Here is a 22,063-nt window from a genome sequence, read left to right as displayed (position 1 = left end):
TTTAACGCCTGGGTCAGGGTAGGAGTAAGGGGACCTGTGGGAAATTTCCATGGTCAGAGGCCATGGAAACAGCCCACAGGTGCCCTTCCCTGCACCCAGGGACACCCCCACCCACCCCTACCAACACCTGGAGGACACCTAAGGATGGGGGGACTCATCCCAGGTAAGTCCAGGTAATTGTTTTTTTTTTGTGCCGTAGGGGGGCCTAACTTGGGCCCCCCTACATGGCACTCTGCCCAATGGCCATGCCCAAGGGACACAAGTTCCCTGGGCATGGCCATTGAGCAGAGGGTTATGACTCCTGTCTTACTAAGACAGGAGTCACGTCCATTGGGGTTGTGCGTCAAAAAATGAAGCTAGTCAGGTTAGAGTAATTTTTCTGACTCTAACCTGACTAGCACTGAGAGAGCGTAGCTTATATAATCTATATTAATACGAAATGTTAATGAACTAATATGTAATAATGCTGCATAGACAATTGTACTAATGTACTTTTCTAAAATGTGTGCTTGAAATGTGCTCACGGGGAGTGGCCCCCAATATATACAGGGACTAATAAAACTGACTAATAATGTTGAAATGCTATATTATGATATGATCTTACACTAATGATAATAGATTTATCTAAAGGTTTTGCTACTAAATCATTAGGCCTTAGTTAGCATGAGTCGAGGCCTAGCGGCCTGACTCTCATATTAAATGTATTTTTCTAACGTGCAGTGTGCTGACTTGCTGAAGGACATGAACTCTTGTTTTTTTTTTCAAAACTAGAAGCTGAATGTAACTGTAGTAGATCCGTTCTCATGAAATTCGACTTGCCTATAGAAACATGTTTAGCTGAATGCAACACTGTAGACCAGTCATAGGTACAAGGTCGTCTGAACCGGTACCAACAATGGAGCCACTGACCAAAGATGTGCAAAGGACCACAAGACTATGAAATCATACCGGACATTCCACCCGCTAAAGACGTCAATCATAAGGACCAATAAAATATGTGAGAACTGTTATGAGGTAACAAATTCGATGACCTAATGTGAAGTTAATTGGGTAAAGATAGTGGGGTGCAACCCCTTGTCCAACCAGATTTTAGGGGAATGTACAACGAAAAGGGGGTAAAAACCCTTGACACTAGGAAGTAAATATAACTAGAGAGTAGGAGAGGGGGAGATGCTGATGCGATTTGCTGTGATCCAGAGACTTTGTCACTTTGCTTAGTGACTTGCTAATTTTTAGAACCATCCTTGCCCTTAGACTGCCTGTTTACACTTTACCTCCTTATGAGGGAAGAACCCCCTTCTTACCAGAGCTGAATCCTTGATGGCGAATCAACTGATGTCCTGAGCACGAAGACCGAACCTGAGTGCTGACCCAATAACTGGAGGGTAACTGCATGACAATGAAATTGTGATTGTCTGTTTGCTTTTCCTTTCTAGGTACCAATTGCTTTTTTGACAGAGACCATAGTTAGATGTTTTCCAAATTGGTGTTACTAAATTGTTTTGCATGAAGCCCAACATGCCAATGGTAATTAGAGGTTAGGAGAGGAATTTTCTTAAACTGACGCAAATAGACAAATGACTGAATCTATGCTTTGTTGAATATGACGATTTTCTGCTAAAGACATCTTATGCTGACGCCGTGTTATGTTCTAATGTTCGTGATTCTTGCTTTGATGAAATCTTATCAGAGTTGTCATATTGTGACTATGCTATTGTGTTTCCTGGTTTTGAGACTAATAAACTTACTAGTAGAATTGCAATCAATAGGGAATAAACTTCACAAAATCGTACTAAATTGGTGTGGTTATTCGAGACTGAAAGGTCATGGTGGTTTCTAAGTCTCATTAAATGTCATTGACTGAGGTGAATTGCATTGTTTTAATAAATATTGATGACATTATTAACGTATTGATTGACATGTTGATTAGCTATCTCGTCCTAAGGTGTCTTCAATCAGGGTCAAAAGATTCATTGGCCTAAAACGAGTCCCAATGTGAGTAAAATCAGTCATAAAGGGACGTGTTAACAGCACCATTCTTTGATGCACAACCTCCTGATTCCCCTACGCCTCCCTCACCTGGTTAGCATCATTTATTTTGACGCTAATTGGGCCTTACCGCCGGCTATCGTCATTCCTTAAATATGACACCTGGCAGGCATCTAGGAATGGCACTAACCGGTGGTAAACTTTTTGACGCAAACCTGCCCTAACGCAGGTTTGCGTCAAAAAGTATAAATCAGGGCCGAAATGTCCTGTTCTGGTCTTTGGTCTTCTATCAGCAATTGTTCTTGGGGTGTGTGCGGATACATCTGTGAGTGGCAAGTTGTAAAGGACCCATAAGCCCCTACAACCTGCAGTTTATGACCATAACAGCTTTTTTTTGGAACATCATTGTAGGAAAACAAACTTAACAAAATCTACAGGTAATTAAGTATAATAGATAAAGTTTTTAAAAAAAAAGTTAATAAAAAGAATTCCTGAATTCTTATATGAAAATTGAACACATCTAAATCACTGAAACCAATAGATAGCAACTCTTGACCAAATGATACAAAGACTACTCAGTGAGGAATCCCATTTGTTTTTTTGTTAAAAACAATATATTGAATTTAATTGTTTAGTAAAGCAAGCATCACATAATGCTTCAAAATTTTAAAATTGAGGGATAAAAGTTTACATCCAAAAAGTTGGAAAATTGTGCTTTCAAACAGTAAGTTGTTCATCGTACAAGTTCACTATTTGCACTGCCTGTCGGTTATTGGGCAGTACTTTATTTGCACTGTGTACAGTAGCTATGTAATTCATATATATTCTGGTCCTCCTGCAGGGTTCCAAAACGATGTGCTTCACTTCATGGAATATAGGCACCTTTATTACACTCCTTTTTAGTACAAAAAAGGTGATGGTGTGGTCCAGGTTTCATGACAAAGCTACATCTTCCACAAAAATAGCTCACTCAACGTTCAAGCTGTAGCCAGAAAAGAAGTCAGCAATGTTTTTCCGCCTCCATTAGGACAACAGCTCCGTTGGACCATTGCAAAGTTTCTGTCATGTCACTAAGAGAACCAGTAAGAACCTTGAAGCAGTAGGGCAGTAACAAAAGGCTACTCTGGTGTGAGGGGTCCCCAGTGTTCTTTCAGCTCCACAGGCAGACATTGCTACTGGACTGACATGTGGAGCCTGCGCCTGCTGGAGAAAGGTAAAGTTTTCCATTGGGGCATACGCAGAGCTCGTAAACAGTCTGTCGAGAATTTGAAGAGCTGGGTGCTGATGATGAAAATAATCCATGTGGTATATTCCCCAGTCGAATTTTATCTGAATTTAAAAATATCTGAAAGAAATAGAAAGAACATGTTCACGTATCAGTTACAAATTTGGAAGTCCCCTAACTACTGTCGTCCTGGCTTCCATATGTAAACCAGTGCGCAAGACAGATCACATTTTGTAAACTGCCCTCTGAATAACAGAGAATTATGGTAACCCAAAATATCAAAGATGAACAAATAGCCACTATTCCTAAGCTCAGTCAGTCAATATTCTTTATTCTGATTCAAAAGCGATGACAGATTATAAGAAAATGCTTCACATTTCCATAATACATTCAAAATACTAAAAAGGTATATATTATGAATTATACTAATCTCTCATGGCACAATCCTTAATTACATTGAGAAATCAATCTCTAAAATATGAATTAATATCACATCGGGAAAACACTTACAATAAATGTGTAAGTAGTTTGCTCAACTTCAAATTCATGATTCATAACGTTTCCTTTTTTTACAAGTTTAAGTTGAAGTTTAAGATAGCACAACAGATACATGGTGTTCCTAGATGTTGCATGGAATACTATTGCATGTTTATAGTGTGTGATATTTGTTTGACATAAAATAGGAACCAGATAAAAAGATTGTGGTACTGAGTATAAAGTACAAAACAACATAAAGAGACATGTACTTTGAATAAAGACATTATTGCATGGACAAGGGGGCAAGTTCCTAGCAAAAGCGCTCTTGAAAAGAAAAGCTGCCATAGAATATACCATGGTCAGTCTGAAAAGAGTCAATTAAAATTAATAAGTGCAATTCACAATAAAATTTTAATAAGGTTCCAGCCCAGGAGATGAGACATAGCAGAGTACCCATTTATCATTGGTAAGGAGGCAGCATGTTCTATCCATAGCTTAAATGTGTTAGACCTCATATCCTTGGCACAGTTTCCTCTAACTGTTCGCCTTCAGGTCTCCTGTTTCTGCTGACTTTGTTTTTACTGGCCCTAGGATTCTGAGCACTTTACCACTGATGACCAGTGCTAAAGTGCCTGTTCTCTTTCCCTCCCATGTGGTAACATTGGCTCATCCCCAATTGGCATATTTAATTTACCTATAGGCCCATATTAAAGTGCAGTACATGTGCCCACGACCTGTAAATTAAATGCTACTAGTTGGCCTGCAGTGCTGATTGTGGCACCACTCAAGTAGCCCTTTAAGCATGCCTCAGGTCTGCCATTGTAGAGCCTGTGGGTGCAGTTTTGAACTGCCTTTCCGATCTGGCAAGGTAAACCTTTTGCTAGGCCCAAGCTTTTCTTTTTAATATATATAAGTCACCCTTAAGGTAGGATGTGGGCAGCCCTAAGGGCAGGGTGCAGGGTATTTAAAAAGTGGGCATGTACTTTTAGGTTTTACATGAGTTCGTTTTCACCACTGCAAGGACTATCTTTGCCATGGGTGAACATTTGAATTACTTTATTATGTTGTATAAGTGTGATTCACAATCTGCACAATCTGCAAGAGGTAGACGTTTGGAGTTGCGTGTCTCAGGAATCACAATTTAAAATTCTAACTTAAGTAAATTCAGATTTCAAATTGCACTTCTGAAAATGCACTCCTAGAAAGCAGAAAGTTTCTTACTTTAATCATTTGGTGCCTACTGTATGTCTCTGATCACATGTCTGGGATGGGGTGACAGCTGGGCTTTGTGTATTCCTCATAGACATCTACACACAATGGGAGCTTAGGTGTGACCTGATGGTCCTTGATGGACCATCCTGGGCAGAATGGGAGGGGGGAGATGGTCACAGCCTCACTTAAACCTGAATAGGCTGTCCACACACAGGGACTGCACAGGCCCATGTAGTGAGTCTGGAGCCAGGGCAGGAAGGGCAGGGTCCCTGTGCACTTCAAAGGCATTCTCCCAAGTCTCCCCCACGTCAAAGACCCAACTGGATATAAGTACTGGACCTCTGACATCACCACTTCAGTACACTTCTGGACCTGTGGATACTCTGCCAGGAAGGGCTGCTGTGCTTCTGAAAGCCTGCCACTCTGCTGGAAATTGCTGTGCTGTCCCATACCTGCTGCCTTCTTGCCTGGGAGTGAGAAGGACTGGACCTCAATCTCCCCAACTCTAAGGGCTAGTCGGCTGGCCTTCTTATCTGAAGTCTACAGGACATACTTCCAAACATTCTGCTCCTCCACCTATCTGGTCTCTGCCATCTGTAGGTCTGCCCTTAAAAGTGGTGCTACCCCAGTCTTGGACCCTTGGAAGTAAGCCTAATGTGCTCTGCCGGTCTGTGGATCCAATTGAACCAAGGCATCTTCACTGCTGTGCAGTGTAGACCCGACCAGAACGATTGCATCGTTGCTGGTGAGTAGTGAAAATTGATGCATTGCCTCTACTGCGATGGTCAGAAAGGGCACAAACAGAATTGCAGCACCACTGTACCTTGCATCTCAAAACCAGTGCATTACCTTGGGCACTGACACTGTGGTGTTTTTCTCAGCACAAGGTCCCTGCATCGTCGTAGGTAGCAGCCACATAGACAAAAATGTGCATCGCAGCCTCTGCACTCATCAGAACCAATGCATCACATTGACTGTCCAATGCATTTTCGATGTCAATGCATCAGGAACTTACAATGCAGCCTCACCACATCTAGGAACTGATGCGTCACTGCTGTTGCATGGAAATCATCAATGCATCCTGTCTACTTCATGGTTCAAAACCAACGCATACTTTGGTCCAGAGTTCCCAACTGGGTCCCTGTAGTGAGACTGCGCTTCATCACGGTCAGCCTGAACTTTTGACTTTACCCTTTTTTACAGTTTATTCCTTAAAAACTCATAACTCAAGTTCTACTTATTGGATTTTTGTCTGTTTAGTCTTGTTTTATTTAAAATTGAGTTCTATTTTTCTAACCTGATGTGGGATCCTTTTTATGTGGAGTTTTCACTGTTGTACTATTTGAATTGTTACACAAATACTTAACACATTGCTGTTGAATTAAGCCTGACCGCTTTGTTCCAAGCTACCAGAGGCTGATCACAGGTTAATTTGGGGTTTGCTTGTGCCTTACCCTGACAAGAATTGTAGTTGCTGCTTGACAAGGGCTCACACGCCAGTCAAGAAACAACCCAATATTTCACAAGATGAAATTCCAAGTTGTTAAACCTGGCATCCTTGTCTTAGTTTCCCCTAACTTTTGCCCTCTGATCTCCTGTTTTACTGACTTTATTTTTGCTGGCTTTAGGACCCTGTGCGCTTTACCTCTTTTGACCATTGCTAAAGTGCAGGTGCTACTCCAAACATGCTGATATTGGCCTAGCCACAATTGACTTATTTATTATACTTATAAGTCCCTAGTAAAGCCCAGGGCCTGTAAACTAAATGCTATTAGTGGGCCTGCAGCAATGATTGTGCAACCCAACTAAATAGCCCTTTTGACATGTCTCAAGCCTGCCACTGCAGAGTTTGTGTGTGCAATTTTAAACTGCCATTTAGGTCTGCAGGTTTACCCACTTGCCAGGCCCATACCTTCCTTTTTAGTACATACAAGCCGCAGTTAAGGTAGGCCCTGGTTCGCCCCAAGCAAAGGCTGCAGTGTATATAAGAAATGTTGGACATATACGTTTAAGCCTAACATGTCCTGGCAGTGAAAAATGTATACATTCGTTTTTTACTACTGCAAGGCCTATCTCTCGCATCGCTTCACATTGGAGTTAACTTGGAGTACCTTTCAGTGTAACTTCCAATTGCGAAAAGATAGAAATTTGGAGTTTGGTGTCCCTGGACTCACAATTTAAAATCACAACTTATGATGAAGTAGGAAATGTCATTCAGCATGCCTCTGCATGCTACATCATCGACTGCTCATGGCAAGCACCATCGTGAAGCACCAGCCCAACTGTTTCGGACAACAACAGGATCTTCACGCTACAGCGATTCCTGTTTGCGATGCCAGACTTGCTCTTCATGCCACATTGGGAATTGTCCATGATGCTTCCCTGCTCCTCACGACCCCCCCACCACAAACAGAGCTCAATGTGCTGGACTAAGAAGGTAACCTTTCATCTATAGTAACCTGGTCGCTGTACCTGACCTGAGCTCCATCTCAGTTGGATTGAACTTGTGACTATCTCCCAGCATCACATGACCAAATAGCCACAATTGGAGCTCTGGGCTTTTTGGTGCTATTTTTATTTAAATGAATCAAACTACATTGTTTGAAGCATTGCACAAATGCTTTACATGCTGCCTATGAGTTGAGCCTGACTCTTCTATGCCAAGCTACCCAAGAGCTGAGCAAATGATTTGCTTATGTCTCCAACCTGACAAGGATTGTGGTTGCTGATTGAGTATGGTTTTAGGGTTTCACCCACTAAACCAGTAACCCAATTTCTTACAAATGTGTACATGTTTGCATAGATAGATAGATAGATAGATAGATAGATACAATGCTTTTCACCATGTTACATTTACCATTTACTTAAAGTGCATTTATTGAACATTAAAAACAAGACTTCCAACTAAATAAGACTATGAGCGCCATATTGTAATGTAATTACATCACCACTTAGCATCCCATACTCGATTCATTTATTCTGATCTAGACAATTTCCAATACATGTTGTCCTTTAAATCTTGTAGAAAATATCCAAAATTATGAACAGAAAACCATGTTCAAATTTCAAAAGCTATTAAGTAATCCATTTAAATTACTATAACCATCTATCCTCGGGTAGACACTTTATAGTGCCATCTTGGATGTGCATGAACTCCAAGCACATTCTATATGTGATGTATGCTGCATTTCTTTCATTGTAATATTCATTGAACCAACTTTTAAACTTTCTATTGACAACGCATAATCATTCTCAAAAGGTATACATCTGACAAACATGATCATAAACATTAAAAACGTATTGCCCACAGGACACAGCTTCAGGTGCCCTATTGAAAATGTCTCCATACTCACTATATCCCGTCATAGATGAATTTTAGATGACACACAATTCTTTGTAGGTATTAAATTATTGCAAAAACAATACAATTTAGTCCCTTCTAATATGGATTATTATAGTGCACACCTTTTATCCTCACATTTTTTGTGTGGGTCACCACCACCAAAACCCTTGACTATTATGGTAACATGAGAGATTACATGTAACAAAATGTTTGTGTGTGATTTCAAAGAAAAAAAAAATCAAATATCATTCCTGAGAAACCATTTCACATAATAATTGGAAATTTGCTGAATGACTTACATTTACCATTTCAGAGATACCAATTCATATAATATCATAATGTATTTTGTTTTAAATTGGCTTTTTGGTTATTTTTAAAACTGTAGGTTCACTGGTTGCAGGTGTTACTTTCAGAAAGATTTTTGTCACTAGTATTTATTTATGTGCTTTACTCCAGGGGACATTATTACAGATTTATATATTTTACATTTTTAAACAATTGCTTTTGATTCTTTGCTCACCATCCCTAAACATCATCCATCAGTGACCTCCCACAACCACTAAACACCATTCATTCCTGCCCGATAAAAACATCACACCTCACCCAAACTACACCATAAAAGCGATTTGTACCCCTAAACTCCACCCATCCCTGACCATTAAATGCTACCATTCGTTGAACCCTAAAAGCCATTGCTATCCCTAAACTCCACCCAAAAAAACCCTAAAGGCCTCCTGTTTCAGGTGTAAGCTTTCCCAGAACCAACCTTTAGGTACACTGTTATAAAATTACAAAGGTGTACATAATTACAGTCAGCTAAGCAAAATATTGGCCCTCATTATGAACACGGTGGTCGAAACAGCCATGTTCATGCTGGCGGTCAAACCACTGATCGCCAGCGTCTCCGGATCCCCGCCGGCGGTATAATGTACATACCTGTGGGCCGGCCGGTGGAAAAGGATTCCCGCCGGCCGTATAATGTACATTCCTGTTGGCCGGCCGGTGGAAACATTGTTTCGCCGGCCAGCCCACAGGTGTGCCTGGCCGGGACATTGACGGCGGCTCCACATGGAACCACCATCAATGGCTCTGTGCGGCGGATGTAGCTGCACCCGTCGTGCAGATCACTGCCCATAAATCGGGCAGACCTGCGTGATGGGGCACTGCACAGGGGCCCCTGCACTGCCCAGGCCAGGTGCATGGGCAGAGCAGGCGCATCCAGGGGTGCCCCGGTACACCCCTTCCGCTAGCCTTTCCCTGGTGGGGAAACCTGCCAGAGAAAGGCTGAAGGCTGAGGAATCATTATCCGAGGGGCATCACCGCTGCCCTGTCGGATAATGATTCCAACCGCTGCCAGTCAGCCTGACAAAGGCAGCCTGGCGGTGAGTGAGGGCCACCGATGACGGCCCTCATGGTGTTCATAATGTGGCGGTGTGGCCCACCCTGCCAGCTGGCAGGTTTACCCGCTACCATTGGCATGGCGAGCCACACCGCCAAGTTAAAAATGACCACCATTATCTCTACTTGGAGGACCTAACAAGGATTCAGCAAGTCTACTATGTCCATGTTTTTCACAGGGAGTAACACACCAAAACAGTTCCATGTTAGATTACATGTAATGTATTCTTTTCCTTTTCTGCAGGCTTTCATACAGAATAATTACAATCCACCCTTACGTGGATTGATTTTAACATGTGTTTTCATAATCAGCATGACTGGCATACTGCCTTTATTGTAACATTTCATAACAAATAGATCAGGCCCAAAGTCAGAATCATTGGCTTGCCTCCATAACCAACTTTGCCCCACTAGTTTGAAAATAAGTCTCTACAAGCCACAAAGTGCAACACAGGCACCCTTTTCAGTGAGAGCACACACATTTGACCCAATCAAATCCTTTACTCGAGGGAATCAACATGTGAATGGAGCCTAAGCCCCCAAGAAGTTCTCTGAAAGCTCTTTTAGGGATGGTTGCCAGACACACAAATGGACAACAATTTAGAAACATGCAACACATGAGTGAAAAAAAGGTTTTCATTTACAACTCTGATTGATCCTGAAAGCTAAGAAGACGTTAACACAGCAAATATTTTGTTAATACTATTTGTTGAAGAAAAAAAACATAATTTTCTTGCACAGCTCTTGTTTATCACCTTTCCATTAAAAACATAAATGTTTCTATATTTTGGCTATTTTCTTGGTTCTTTCCAGGGAAATGTACAAACTCTTGGCACCTTTTGAATCTCCAAGATGTGTGAAAAGGGACACATATTTGGCCTAGATATTTTTGTGGGAAAAACGTTAAGAAGGCTTAAGCATAAACTGGCCCAAACACCAAAAAAGGGCCCAGCACTTGGAGGGTGGGGCAGGGGAAATGAGGGAAACACCCCAGCAGCCAAGTGGTTAATGACTTCAGCTACTGATTACCAAAATGTTGACTTACGTCAGTGGAGTGATCCCGGCTGGTATAGTGGAATGTTGCTCTAAGTTTGCTTATGTGGGAGGGGACAAATATAGGTAGTGTTCTTTACAGTTTAACAAAGTTTATAATTTGAAGTAGGTGGCCTGGGCAGGTATAACCTTCTGGTTTGCAGGGGCGGAGAAGTTGTTTTTGTCGTTTTGATTATGAGTACCTTGTAGATGTCTGATACCAAAGCCAACCACTTTTGCATTGGTATCTTAATATTAAGTTTGTCATTGAATTCCATCTGTCACATTGTTCCCCAAACCCATGTTGGCAAGTGAGACATGTCAAAATGTAATAACTGAAAAATGTGCAGTCTATACTAACGTACACAGATTTTGATGATGTAAGCACTAAAATGCCCCATCAGAGCAAATCTCACAATTGCTATTACTTACTGCATCCAATAAATACAATTAGTAAAGCATTGTTTTTTACTGGGTCCAATAAATGAAGAAGCAGTTAGGAAGGACTCATGATTGCGTAGGTACCTGTCAAATAATCGAAAAATCACCACAAGGGCAGTCGTAATGGAGGAAATTGTTCTAATTTCCCCCAACTTTTCGTAATTGACATGTGTGCTGCATTGTGCATTACACATACAAAGTAGGAAAAGTATTAACGCTTATTTTTTGTACTGAAAGTACATCCTTGCAGCACAAAATCTAAGCTAGAGATATGTATACAAAGCCTAAATGCCCAGTGGCTATGGTATTATTTTTCACTCTACTTTTGATGCAACACAGTGCAGCAATCTAGGCTGCTGTTCTGTGTTGCATCATATTTTTTGGCAAATTGTCCTTTTATGCTATCTGAGTAAAGGGGCAAATATCAGTGTTATTAAAGAATACATTGATAGGAATGCTGACTTTCTGATACTGTAATGCTGGTAATTAAAACATTTTAGTACTTGTACTGATTACATAACTGTATGAAGCAATACAAATGTAGTGGTTAACTCCACCAAATTTACCACCTTCCTGTATGGTTTATTCCAATCTCTCGGCAGAACGATCCATGTAATGTTCTGAACCCTGGACCCACATGCTGAGTAAATAAAGGCACAGACGTATAATTCTTGTGGGTGTAACTGGCCAGGAGCCAGTGCGTTCTGGGGCTTTTATTAACAGGGTCACCTAACTGATGGTGCCTGTGATAGATGGGGGTGGGGTGGTGGGCTCCTTCATTACATGTCCAGCAGAACACTACAGCTCCTTAGGAAAGGAGTTGTGGCCTAGCAGGTAGAGTTGTCACCTTTTGAACCTGGAGAGCCAGGTACGAATCTCTCTCCCTGTGAAATGTAAAGTATGAACTGTATGTGTGTAATCCCCACTTGATGAGTGCAATCTTGCAGATCGTCTCGCATTTCCCAAATAACATACACCACTCTGTTGCCTCCTAGCTAGGTTTGAGCTCCCTATTTATAAACTCATACATACACAGATTTACTCGGATCAGCATATGCCACGATCAAAAGGTGGCTGTCACCTGTGTGTCTAAATATTTCCTTCACCTGATATAAAGCTTAGGGGCAGATTTATGGAAAGTGGCGCTGCACCAAGTGCAGCACCACTTTCCCTGTGCCCCTTAGCGTCCCCTACTGCTACCATGTGTGCACCGTATTAAAAATATGGTGCACCTTGGCGCAGGGTAGGGGGCAATAGCATCATTTTTCATGACGCTACTGATGTACTCTGCAGGAGTAGCGCCAACATATTGACGCTACTCCTACAGAGTACATAGGGGCCCATTACAAATAATGGAAGCCCCCTTTTAACACCTGCTCTGAGCAGGAGTTAAAAGTTCCATACAAAATGACGCAAGGAAATCTGTTAGATTTCCTTGCAGCAGTTTTTCCGACCCCTCTAACAGGGGAAAGCCCCCTTTGTATACACTATGCCTGGCACAGGCATAGTGTAGCGCAAAGGGTTACAAACTAGCGTAATGCATCCCTAAATATGGCGCTAGGATTTTGGCCTTGTTGGGCCACATTAGCATAAAAAACAAATTACGCTAATGTGGCTCCTGGGGCTTATAAATGTGCCACGGAGTGTTTAGCTGGCTTAAATAGGGGGATGAGGGCGTTAGGAGCATTTTAAATTGGGAAGTCCAACACTCCATTAAAATCAGGCCACTCAAAATAATCGCTGTTCACGACTACTAAAATATTTTACACACATTGATAGAAAATTCCATTCCCTGAAACGCAACAGTGGTCAACTCCTAGCTGCTCAGATGTGTAAATCCAGTATAAGGAAGACTCGGTGATGAAAACAATCATTGATGTGGGACATATCATATCTTTGTCAGGGCCTGAAGAGCTTTCTAGTGTTTAAATGTGCTGTGATGGGATCCATGCTTCTATGCATTTGGTAATACGTGTAATTAGTTTCCTTAATTCCATGTTGTGTGTACTTATAATTTGTGTGTACTGAAACTCGTGAGTACTGTTGCATGTTGTCTCTATGAGCTGCAGAGAAATTGAGCAAGGGGGATCAAGGGCATCAGCATTACCTCGGGAAAATGTCAATGAAAACTGGAGCGTGAGAGCGTGATAAATGTCTTAGTTCAACAATAGAAAGCCTGCCTCCAGGGTCATTTTCGTCAATTCCTTGAGTTCACCTCCAGAGAATTTACGGGCAGCTGACACGTGCCTATAGACCCATTTCTTTTCGCTGGAAATGGCCAAGCTGAACAAAGGTACCCCTCACTCATAAAACAGCACTCAATCTTGGCAGACCTTGAAAAAACAGATTAAACCATTGATTTCCTGGGCCTCTTGTTTACATTATTGAGATAAAATGGGTCATTTCAGGTTTAAACTTAAAATTGGTCAGTTATCTCAATGGTGAGTTTGTCTTATCACTGAGCATATGTGCTCTGATTGATGTAGGAGGTGACAAGATGTCCTCCTTGTGAGAAGCAAAATGTATTGCACTCGAATTTGTAGTATGTGCGCTCTTCGTTTACTCCCATGTCACAGTGAAAACAAATGAGCCTGCTTTACTGTTCTCCACTTGTCATAATGTAACACATGCTTTAAACTGAAAAAAAGAGTTTGGATAAAAGAATTTGTCAAAACAGCAAATACTAAAAGAGGTGCCTTCTGCCTATATTGGAGGTCAGTTTTTATAAAATTACTGAATCAACACGTTTCTTAAATCAGTGCTTAATAGTGAAGGGGTGGTATTTTGCCGCATGTTGTCACTATACATGAGTTCTTCATAATATGTTGGTGTTTATTTGTACCGGCATATTTTGCCCACCGAACGCTTTCCAAAAGTGGTCATATGCAAAGAAATACAACTTTATATGTGTTTAATTTGTAAAAAGAGTCACAGTTCGGCATGGATTTCCCTTATTATGTATGTTAAAATTAGGATGTGTAGTTATCACATTCCTTATACAGTCCAAACAAGCCATTGCAATGCCAACAGATTTAACCTTTGTATAGTGCATGCACACATGCAGGAAGATACACAATATCCATTCACATTCTGACACAGCTGACACATTAATGCGTATATGTAGACAGAGCAACATATCGTTGGATGTCCATGCTCATGGGCCAGCAGACAAACATGCATCTATGTACCCAGATCTACAAGCACCTATATACATAAACACGTGGCAAGCAGCCACTATTATGTGCAGGCCTACATATGTGATATGCTTCTCTAATCTTGCATTTTATTAACAAAAGCAGTCAAGAAACTTAACAAAACTACAACTCCAATAAAGCCTAGAGAAGACTAGCCAAAGGGAGACTTATAAGAACGATTTCAACAAATAGGAATACATCAACATCTATATCACCCACAATACTGCAAACAGCACTCTTTTCTTTTGCAAGAAGTTTTTCATGATCAACGAACAAAGGAACAAAAAAAAAAATGGAACAGGCTAAGGTAAAAGTAAAAAGTTCCTGGCAAAAGTCTTTAAATCTGAGTCCCACAGATGTAACCAGAAAACCAGGGAGGAGCTCTCCAGGAAGTTCCGCTATAGGAGGAGTGAAGGATGAAGGACCAGAAAAAACTGGAACATCCTTAAGATGAAGGTGGTAACACTGGAGCAAATGTCGGGGGATATACCAAGTTAATACAGTGTTGAAGAGGGATAATACTCATCTCTGTGTCTTTAATAAATTTATGACTTTTCTTCATATATTACTGAGAAAATGTGCATTTTAATGCAAAAGACCGAGGCTCCCATTATGTTTTTCAAAGCAAGATAATTACAGTAGAAGAAGCAGAGTTAACAGGTTTTCAATAAAACCTGTGGGAGTAACTTTACAATAAGTAACACCTAGAGCTTTGACATCAGATAGACATTTGGTAGCAATCAGACATAAAAGCATTGCAAGTTTTGCATACAACATTTTCAGTGAAAGATCAGTGTTGTTAGGTCAAGAAATAAACTGTTTCAAAACAACATCCAAATCCCACAGTTCACACTGATATAGGAGGATTATACAATGTTACTCCCTTTAGCAGTCAACAAACAAGTGGATACTGTCCCACCGGTTTTCCACGGATGAAAGGATGATTCATGGAAATGGCCGAGCTGTATAAGTTGAGGGTGCGATAGGTCTTACTTGCTCTTGTGTCCTCTGCCAATAAGTTTCCAATGTACACTACATCCACTGAAAAGAGATTGATAGATTTTCATATACATTAGCTTGCCAAAAGAGACCAAGCTGATTTGTAAACCTTGGTGATGCCAGTGGCCCAGGATTTTTTTATATATTCTGAAGCTGGTGGCAAAATGAAAGAGAAAGACTGGGTGATCCTGCTATTTTCAATTCTAAAAGTGTGAGAGAGTTGTCTAATACTAGGTTGTGGAGGTGTCCCAAAGGCTCTAGAAGGTGGTTGGGAAACGACAGAAGGAGAACTGGATAGTCTATTGCTAGTTCTATGAGAGGAGGGAACCAAACTTGTGATTGCCAGAATGGAACCACTAGCACCAGTGTTGCCAAATTATGTCTTGTCTGAGCGAGGACCTTGTTCATCATCAAGAAAGGAAAGGAAGCGTAGTTGGTCAATTGGGCCCAGTCCTGTAAAAAGCCATCTGTAGTTAAAGCTAGTGGATCTGGATGCCAACTGAAGAATCAGTGAGGGTGGGAGTTGAGTTTGGGGGCAAAAGGGCCCCATTTGTGCAGAGGCGACCCGAAAACCAAAGGGCCAGTCTGCCACAATATTGAGGTCTCCTGGCCAGTATTCTGCACAAACTGAGATTTTGTTGAGAAGACGGAATTCCCAAAAGTTCTTTGCGGGTTCTGCGAATGGTCTGGATCTGGAGCCACCAAGGTGATTGATGTATTGAACTGCTGTAATGTTGACCATGCACAGAAGGATGGAGCATTGCACTTTGTTTTTTTGCCAGGCTTTTGACTGCAAAGGAGCCTTCAAGCATCTCTAAACAGTTGATATGCAACCTGACCTCCTCTGGAGGCGATGGGCCAGATGTCTTACCATTTTGTTTTGTGACTTGCAATTTGCGATTTTTTGCGAATTGAAAATTGCGAGTTACAAAACAAAATGTACAACAGAGTCAACAACACTGTTTGGGATTCACAAATGGGTTGCAAGGGACCTGCCTCATCACTATTCATAAGGCAGGTCTCAAAGTGCGACCCATTTGTGAATGGCAACAATCACAGGGACGGTGGCCTGCTGGGATCAGCAGACCACCATGTCTGTGTATGCTTTGTCATTAAAGCAGTTTTTTTTAATGTAGCACATTTTCCTTAAAGGAAAATGGGCTGCATTCAAAAAACGAAAATAAATATTTAACTTTTCATTTTTTCAGAGAAGGCAGTGGTCCACGGGACCACTGCCTGCTCTAAACAAATGTTGGTGCCCGTATTCACAAAAGGGAAGGGGTCCCTTGTGGACCTCTTCCGATTTGCAAATGGGTTACCACCAATTTGAAATTGTTGCTAATTGCGATTCTTTTGTGACCAAGAATGCAGTCACAAAACAATCATAAATAGGCCTGCAAGTTGCATTTAGGAAGGGATTCCTTTGGAACGCCCCTTCCTAATTGAGAGTCGCAATCCCTCTTTTGCAAGTCGATTACAGGATGTATAGCACATCCAAAAAAGCCATTTTGCGATCACAAAAGGATATTTTTGCAGTTTGCGACTGCAAAATCTCAACGTATATTTGGCCCCAATTATCCTCAGTCGAGATTGGTCCACATCAGGCCCCCCAGCCTGCCCGGCTTGTATCGGATTCTAACACAAGATCGGGCTGATGCAAAGACAGTTGTGCTGTTCTAAGACTGATCTTTCCAACACTGAAGATCTAGCTGGGATTCTGGATCTATAGCAATGACATTGGAGTAGGTGAGACATGTGCATGATTGTCAATTTTTTCTCTTTGAAGGGCCTGGTAATGAAGGGGACCTGGTAATATTGCCTGTATAGAGGAAGACAGGAGGCCCACAATTCTCTCTAGAGATCTGAGTGAAATGAGGAAACTTTGAAGTGTTTGAAGGATCTCAGATTTTATTTCTTTGATCTTTGACTAAGGAAGATGAAGAGTGGTGCTGGAAGAGTTTATCAGAAACCCTAGGCATTCTATCCACTTTAACAGAGTTAACATTGACTTTACTTTGTTGATAAGATAACCCAGATCTGACAGTCGGGAGCAAGTGAGCTTCACCTGTGATTGAAGATTTGTAACGGGTTGTGGCACATTAGAAGGATATCGTCTAGATAGATGATGATAAGGATTGCCTCGTGATCTGAGGTACGCAACTACTGGTTCCATTAGTTTTGTAAAATACCAAGGTTCTGAAGACAGACTGAAGACAAAAGAGGAAAAACAATATGTCTGTCCCGGCCATTAAAACTGAAAGAATATTTTGCAACTCTTGTTAATGTTTATTGTAAGGTAGGCATCTTGTACATCCAATATGACCATCCAGTTGTTCGGAGTAAAGGCACCCTGAGTTGTGGTGTTGTTTCCATTTTGAAATGATGGTATTCTACGAAATGGTAGAAAAGTCAGAGATTGGTGACCTGTCTCATCTTTTTGTTTTTCTTTTGTACTAGAAAGATAGAAATGAAGAACCCTGATGGATCTGTGCTGAAGGGTTGTGTTGCATGTTTTTGTAATAGGGACTGTATTTCATGTGAGATCATGTTGGACGTTTGTGAGGGAACTTTGGAGGAGGAGGAAACACAGTTTGCAAAGGCTTTGCATAGAGCTCTATAACATAACCTTGTATTTAGAACCAAAGGGTCTGATGTTATAATTTGCCACTTTGTTAGATAATATAGAAGACAAACTCCTACCAGAGGTTGGCCAGTACAAAAGCTCACCTTGCTCTGTGTTCCCCAACCTCGATATCCTCTGTCTCTTTGGGGTAGATCTAAGGCTTGTAGTCTTCATAAAAGGAGTAGTTGTTGTAGGAGCATCTATTTCCCTGGTGGCGATAATTACTGGTGTTAAAGTGTTGGGGAAAACTTTTTTTAAGAGACTGCTGTGCCATGTCAATAGAAATGATTGTGGTAATGTATTTACTGAGTTCTTTGAATCTCCAAACACGAGTCCTTCTGCCTTGATACCTGGGTCCAAAGTAGGCAAACCTGCCAACCTAGGATCCAAACGGAGTAGAAGACCCCTCCTTCGTTCATGATGATGGCAGAGTTTGAATTACTGAAATTGCAAAAGAACCTCTGAACCAATAAGGACACTTCTTGTGGGCCACTGTATTGTTTTTCCGATCTAGCGGTTTCTGCCATATCAAAGATGCGAGCTAAGGGATCAACAATATCAAACTGTTTATCCTGACATGTGGACCAGGCTTTGTCCACACCTTTGTAGGGATCTTTCCCAAATTTAGAACAGAAAGTGAATAAGGTGGATCTATAGTTGGAGTGGAGGTGATACTGAAATATAACAAAGGCCTAGGGCATTCAGACTTCAGTTTGGCCCTGGTTTGTTTATCTAAGGGCAAGCAAAATCTGGAGGAAATATAGTTCTCCACATGTTCAGCAGGAAACCATTCCGTTGATTTATGGTGGTGTATAAGGCCAGGATCAACATAGGTATCCCATCGGCATCAAGGACAGTTTTTGCCACAAATGGATTGGTAGAAGAGGACAAATGTTTGGGTTTCTTGGAAGAAGGGGAAGAAAAAGGAACAAAGGTCCTCATCAACATCCGTATTTTTATCACCCATGTCATCATCTGTATCAAGAATATGAGGGATAATGATTTTTGATGACTTATCATGTGTATTTTTACTTTGCATGTAGTAGATGTCGTAGAATTCCTCTCCTTGTTTGGAGGACTGGAGGAACAACATTCTCATCCATATGTGAGGGAACCTCACTAGTCAGAAGTGCAACTATAGGTAAAACAGGATCTGATTTCACCTTCTTTGACAAAGTAGGTAAAGGAGAAGTGACATTTTGTTTTCTGCTTTCCCCAGAAGAATGCGCCATAAATGTCTTCAACATAATATTAACCACAGAATTCTAGATGTTCTTTAACATTTTAACTATGGAGGCTGCCACAGCCTATTCCACAGAACAATGAATACATTAAATTAAATAATTTTTAAACGTTTCCCCATCATCTTCATTACCTTTGGACATGGGAGAGCTATCTAACTACATAGTAAAGGAGTAACCAAAGCCACAAAATATACTAAACCAAAAGGAAAAGGGTTCATTTTGGTATGGGCATGGATAAAGAGCTTGTCCCTCCCAGTGATGTGAGAAAGCTGTGGAAAATAGGCCGAGGGAGCCTAAGAAGGCTGTCAGAAGTCCCCGCCCCCAAGAAGTGGCTAACCAGCAGAATACAGAAACCTTTGACCGAAGCTGCAGACACGTTTGGGGCTTCACAAAAACGCAAAGACAAAATTGAGAAAAGCAGCACAACTAGGTGTGTCGTAAAGACAGAGCAGCAAGTGGCACAACAAAAGGAAAGGCACAATAAATATGGCAAACGCAACAGCAACACAGGAAAGCAAACAGTTATGTAATAGTCTAACTACACAGATATAAATATATTTTCTGAATAAATCACAATGTAAATGAAAACATAAAGTGAGATATTTATATTGACATTGCTAGCGTAGGTTTTCTAATAAAAAATATTAATGAGAAGTTCATGTATTTTGAATAATGGGTTTGTGTAGAAAATATAATAACGGAAAAAAATAATGCATGCATTTGAAAATGTGATTACGATGAGTAGCCGCCAATGTTCACAAAGGGCACCTATTAATATTCTAATACTGTGAAATGTTGAATATACGTTTGACCAATGTATTATGTCATATTAAAGGTTACGAATTATGTATTAACTTTATTAATTGTAGGCCTTAACTTACCAAAGGTCTTGGCCTAGTTGCCAGGCCTCATGTCAAAGCTGTATTTTTTAACGTTTAATAAATGGCTGTCCAAGAGAGTTAAACTGTGATTTTCCATTTGCATTGTTTAAGTGTGCCCATAGCTGAGATCTTTTCACATGAGAACCGACTGCTAGAAGATGCTGTTCTTGGTAATGTAACATTTTGTGTGTAATGTGTATGAGACTGACTTTCTCAGGAGGAGAACAATGGAGACACTGACTGGAGTAGAAGCTGCAGCAATATTGTTACCTGATGAGCCGGATGATGAGGACATTGCTGGACGCCCAGTCAACTACATGTGAGCAGAGTAATAGTAGAATTCATAGATTTTGAGTTTTAGTTTTATTGGACAAAGTGCGATCATGCGATTCATTTGACTAATAAGGATTTGAGACATAGTTTTACTGGTTTTGATTTAACGAGACTGCACTGAGAGAAGACACTGTCATTGTCCATTTTCTTGCTGGCCAAAAGGACAATATTTCTTGGGAGTCTTGACAAGAGATGTGCTTAACTTTAATGCTTAAAGACTTTGCGGTTTCTGAACTTTGATGCTGAATCCTGATGCCTTGCTGATCGACTGATGTTCTGAGGACAAAGACTGACTCTGCTTGCTGATCCACACTGAGGATAGGTATTATTAATTAGAATATTGATTATCAGGCATATTTGTTCTTTCTTTCTAGGTACCAACCGCTCTGTTTTGATAGAGCCATAGTTAAATGTTTTCCAAATCAGTGTTACTAAATTATTTTGCATGAAGCCCAACATGCTGACGCTAATCTGGTGTTAGTTAAGGATCCTCACTAATGAAATTCTGCTAATAGGGAATACTACTTGATGAATTTCCCTGCTGAACTCAAATGTATGTAATCACTTCTTTGCAGTTGACTTTGTTATTAATTTGCACCATAACCTTAGAATGTGTCACATTTCAAGATTTGATTAGATTACTTCCTTTCTGCCGCTTTGGACAGCCAGTATTGTTTCTGTATGTGTTCGATTTGATATTGAGATTAATCTACATGACCTTAGTATTGTTAATATAGGGAAATAAATATTCAAACTTTCAGTAAAAGGTGTGGGTATTCATGACTGAAAGGTCATGGTGAGTGACAATTACCGACTCTATTGATTATTACTATTATTGATTGTTGTTGATTATTGATATTGTGTATTAGTTATTGATTATTGATTTGCATGTACTGGAGTTATGGTAAGAACATCTTAATTGTGAGTCAAAAGGTTTATCAACCCATTTGCGTCCCCTTGTAAGTTTACTTATTAATGTTAGATGTGCTAACAAGCAACAAAAGAGGGCAATTCGTAGTCAAATGGGGAGATATAGGTGTTGCTGTATTCCTATTGGCTTAAATTGTTCTTATTCATTTCCCACTGGCTAGTCTTCTCTATGCCTTATAGGAGTTGTTGTTTTGTTAAGTTTCTTGACTGCTGCTGTTCATAAAATGCAAGATAAGATAAGCATAATAATAGCCTCCTATAAGACAGGCACCAAGAACGTGCCCAGCATACATGGTGTAGGTCAGCTAAAAATCCGCTTACTTTCATAGCCCTGATTTCAAAGTACATATCTTGACATTTCACAAGGTGAAAAAATACAACATGATACACATTCCAGTAATTTCACTGTGTTATACACATATGTTCACGAACATTGTGCTTTTTAGTATTCTTGCTTTCACATAAACGTAGATTGTTATACTACTCCTGATATATGCATATTTTTTTAGATTTTTACTTTACATACAGGAAGTATATCATTGCATGGAGCTCTGCTTTGAAAACATGTCCTCGCCCATGCACTAAGCTATCTCAAGAAATGCCGTATAATACCTTGCGTTTAAAGGCCCACGTGTACTTTCATCAGTCCTAAATTGACACAAAACACTATCAGCATAATTTAGTGCTGATTAATTAAAACTGCAAATGATCTGTAATACAATGTGAGATTCTTTAAAAAATC

The 22,063-nt window shown here is 40.6% G+C and overlaps 1 protein-coding gene across 5 annotated transcripts in view; it reads right to left on the bottom strand.

Moving 5' to 3' along the window:
• Positions 1-2,570: 2,570 nt before the first annotated feature.
• SGCZ (sarcoglycan zeta) overlaps positions 2,571-22,063 on the bottom strand; it is a 4,310,842-nt gene continuing 4,291,349 nt past the window's right edge. For 3 of the 5 annotated variants that reach the window (XM_069200747.1, XM_069200728.1, XM_069200756.1), the window contains one exon: positions 2,595-3,334. In XM_069200747.1, the coding sequence (XP_069056848.1) occupies positions 3,140-3,334 (195 nt within the window). In that variant the 3' untranslated portion in view covers positions 2,595-3,139. Of the gene's footprint in view, positions 3,335-22,063 lie in introns of all 5 variants that reach the window. The other 2 variants (XM_069200719.1, XM_069200738.1) reach the window with 2 other exon arrangements.

Source organism: Pleurodeles waltl, chromosome 1_2 (assembly GCF_031143425.1).
Source record: "Pleurodeles waltl isolate 20211129_DDA chromosome 1_2, aPleWal1.hap1.20221129, whole genome shotgun sequence".
NCBI classification, from domain to species: domain Eukaryota; kingdom Metazoa; phylum Chordata; class Amphibia; order Caudata; family Salamandridae; genus Pleurodeles; species Pleurodeles waltl.
Note: the sequence above shows the minus strand (reverse complement) of the source record. Positions and strands in the feature narration are given on the sequence as shown.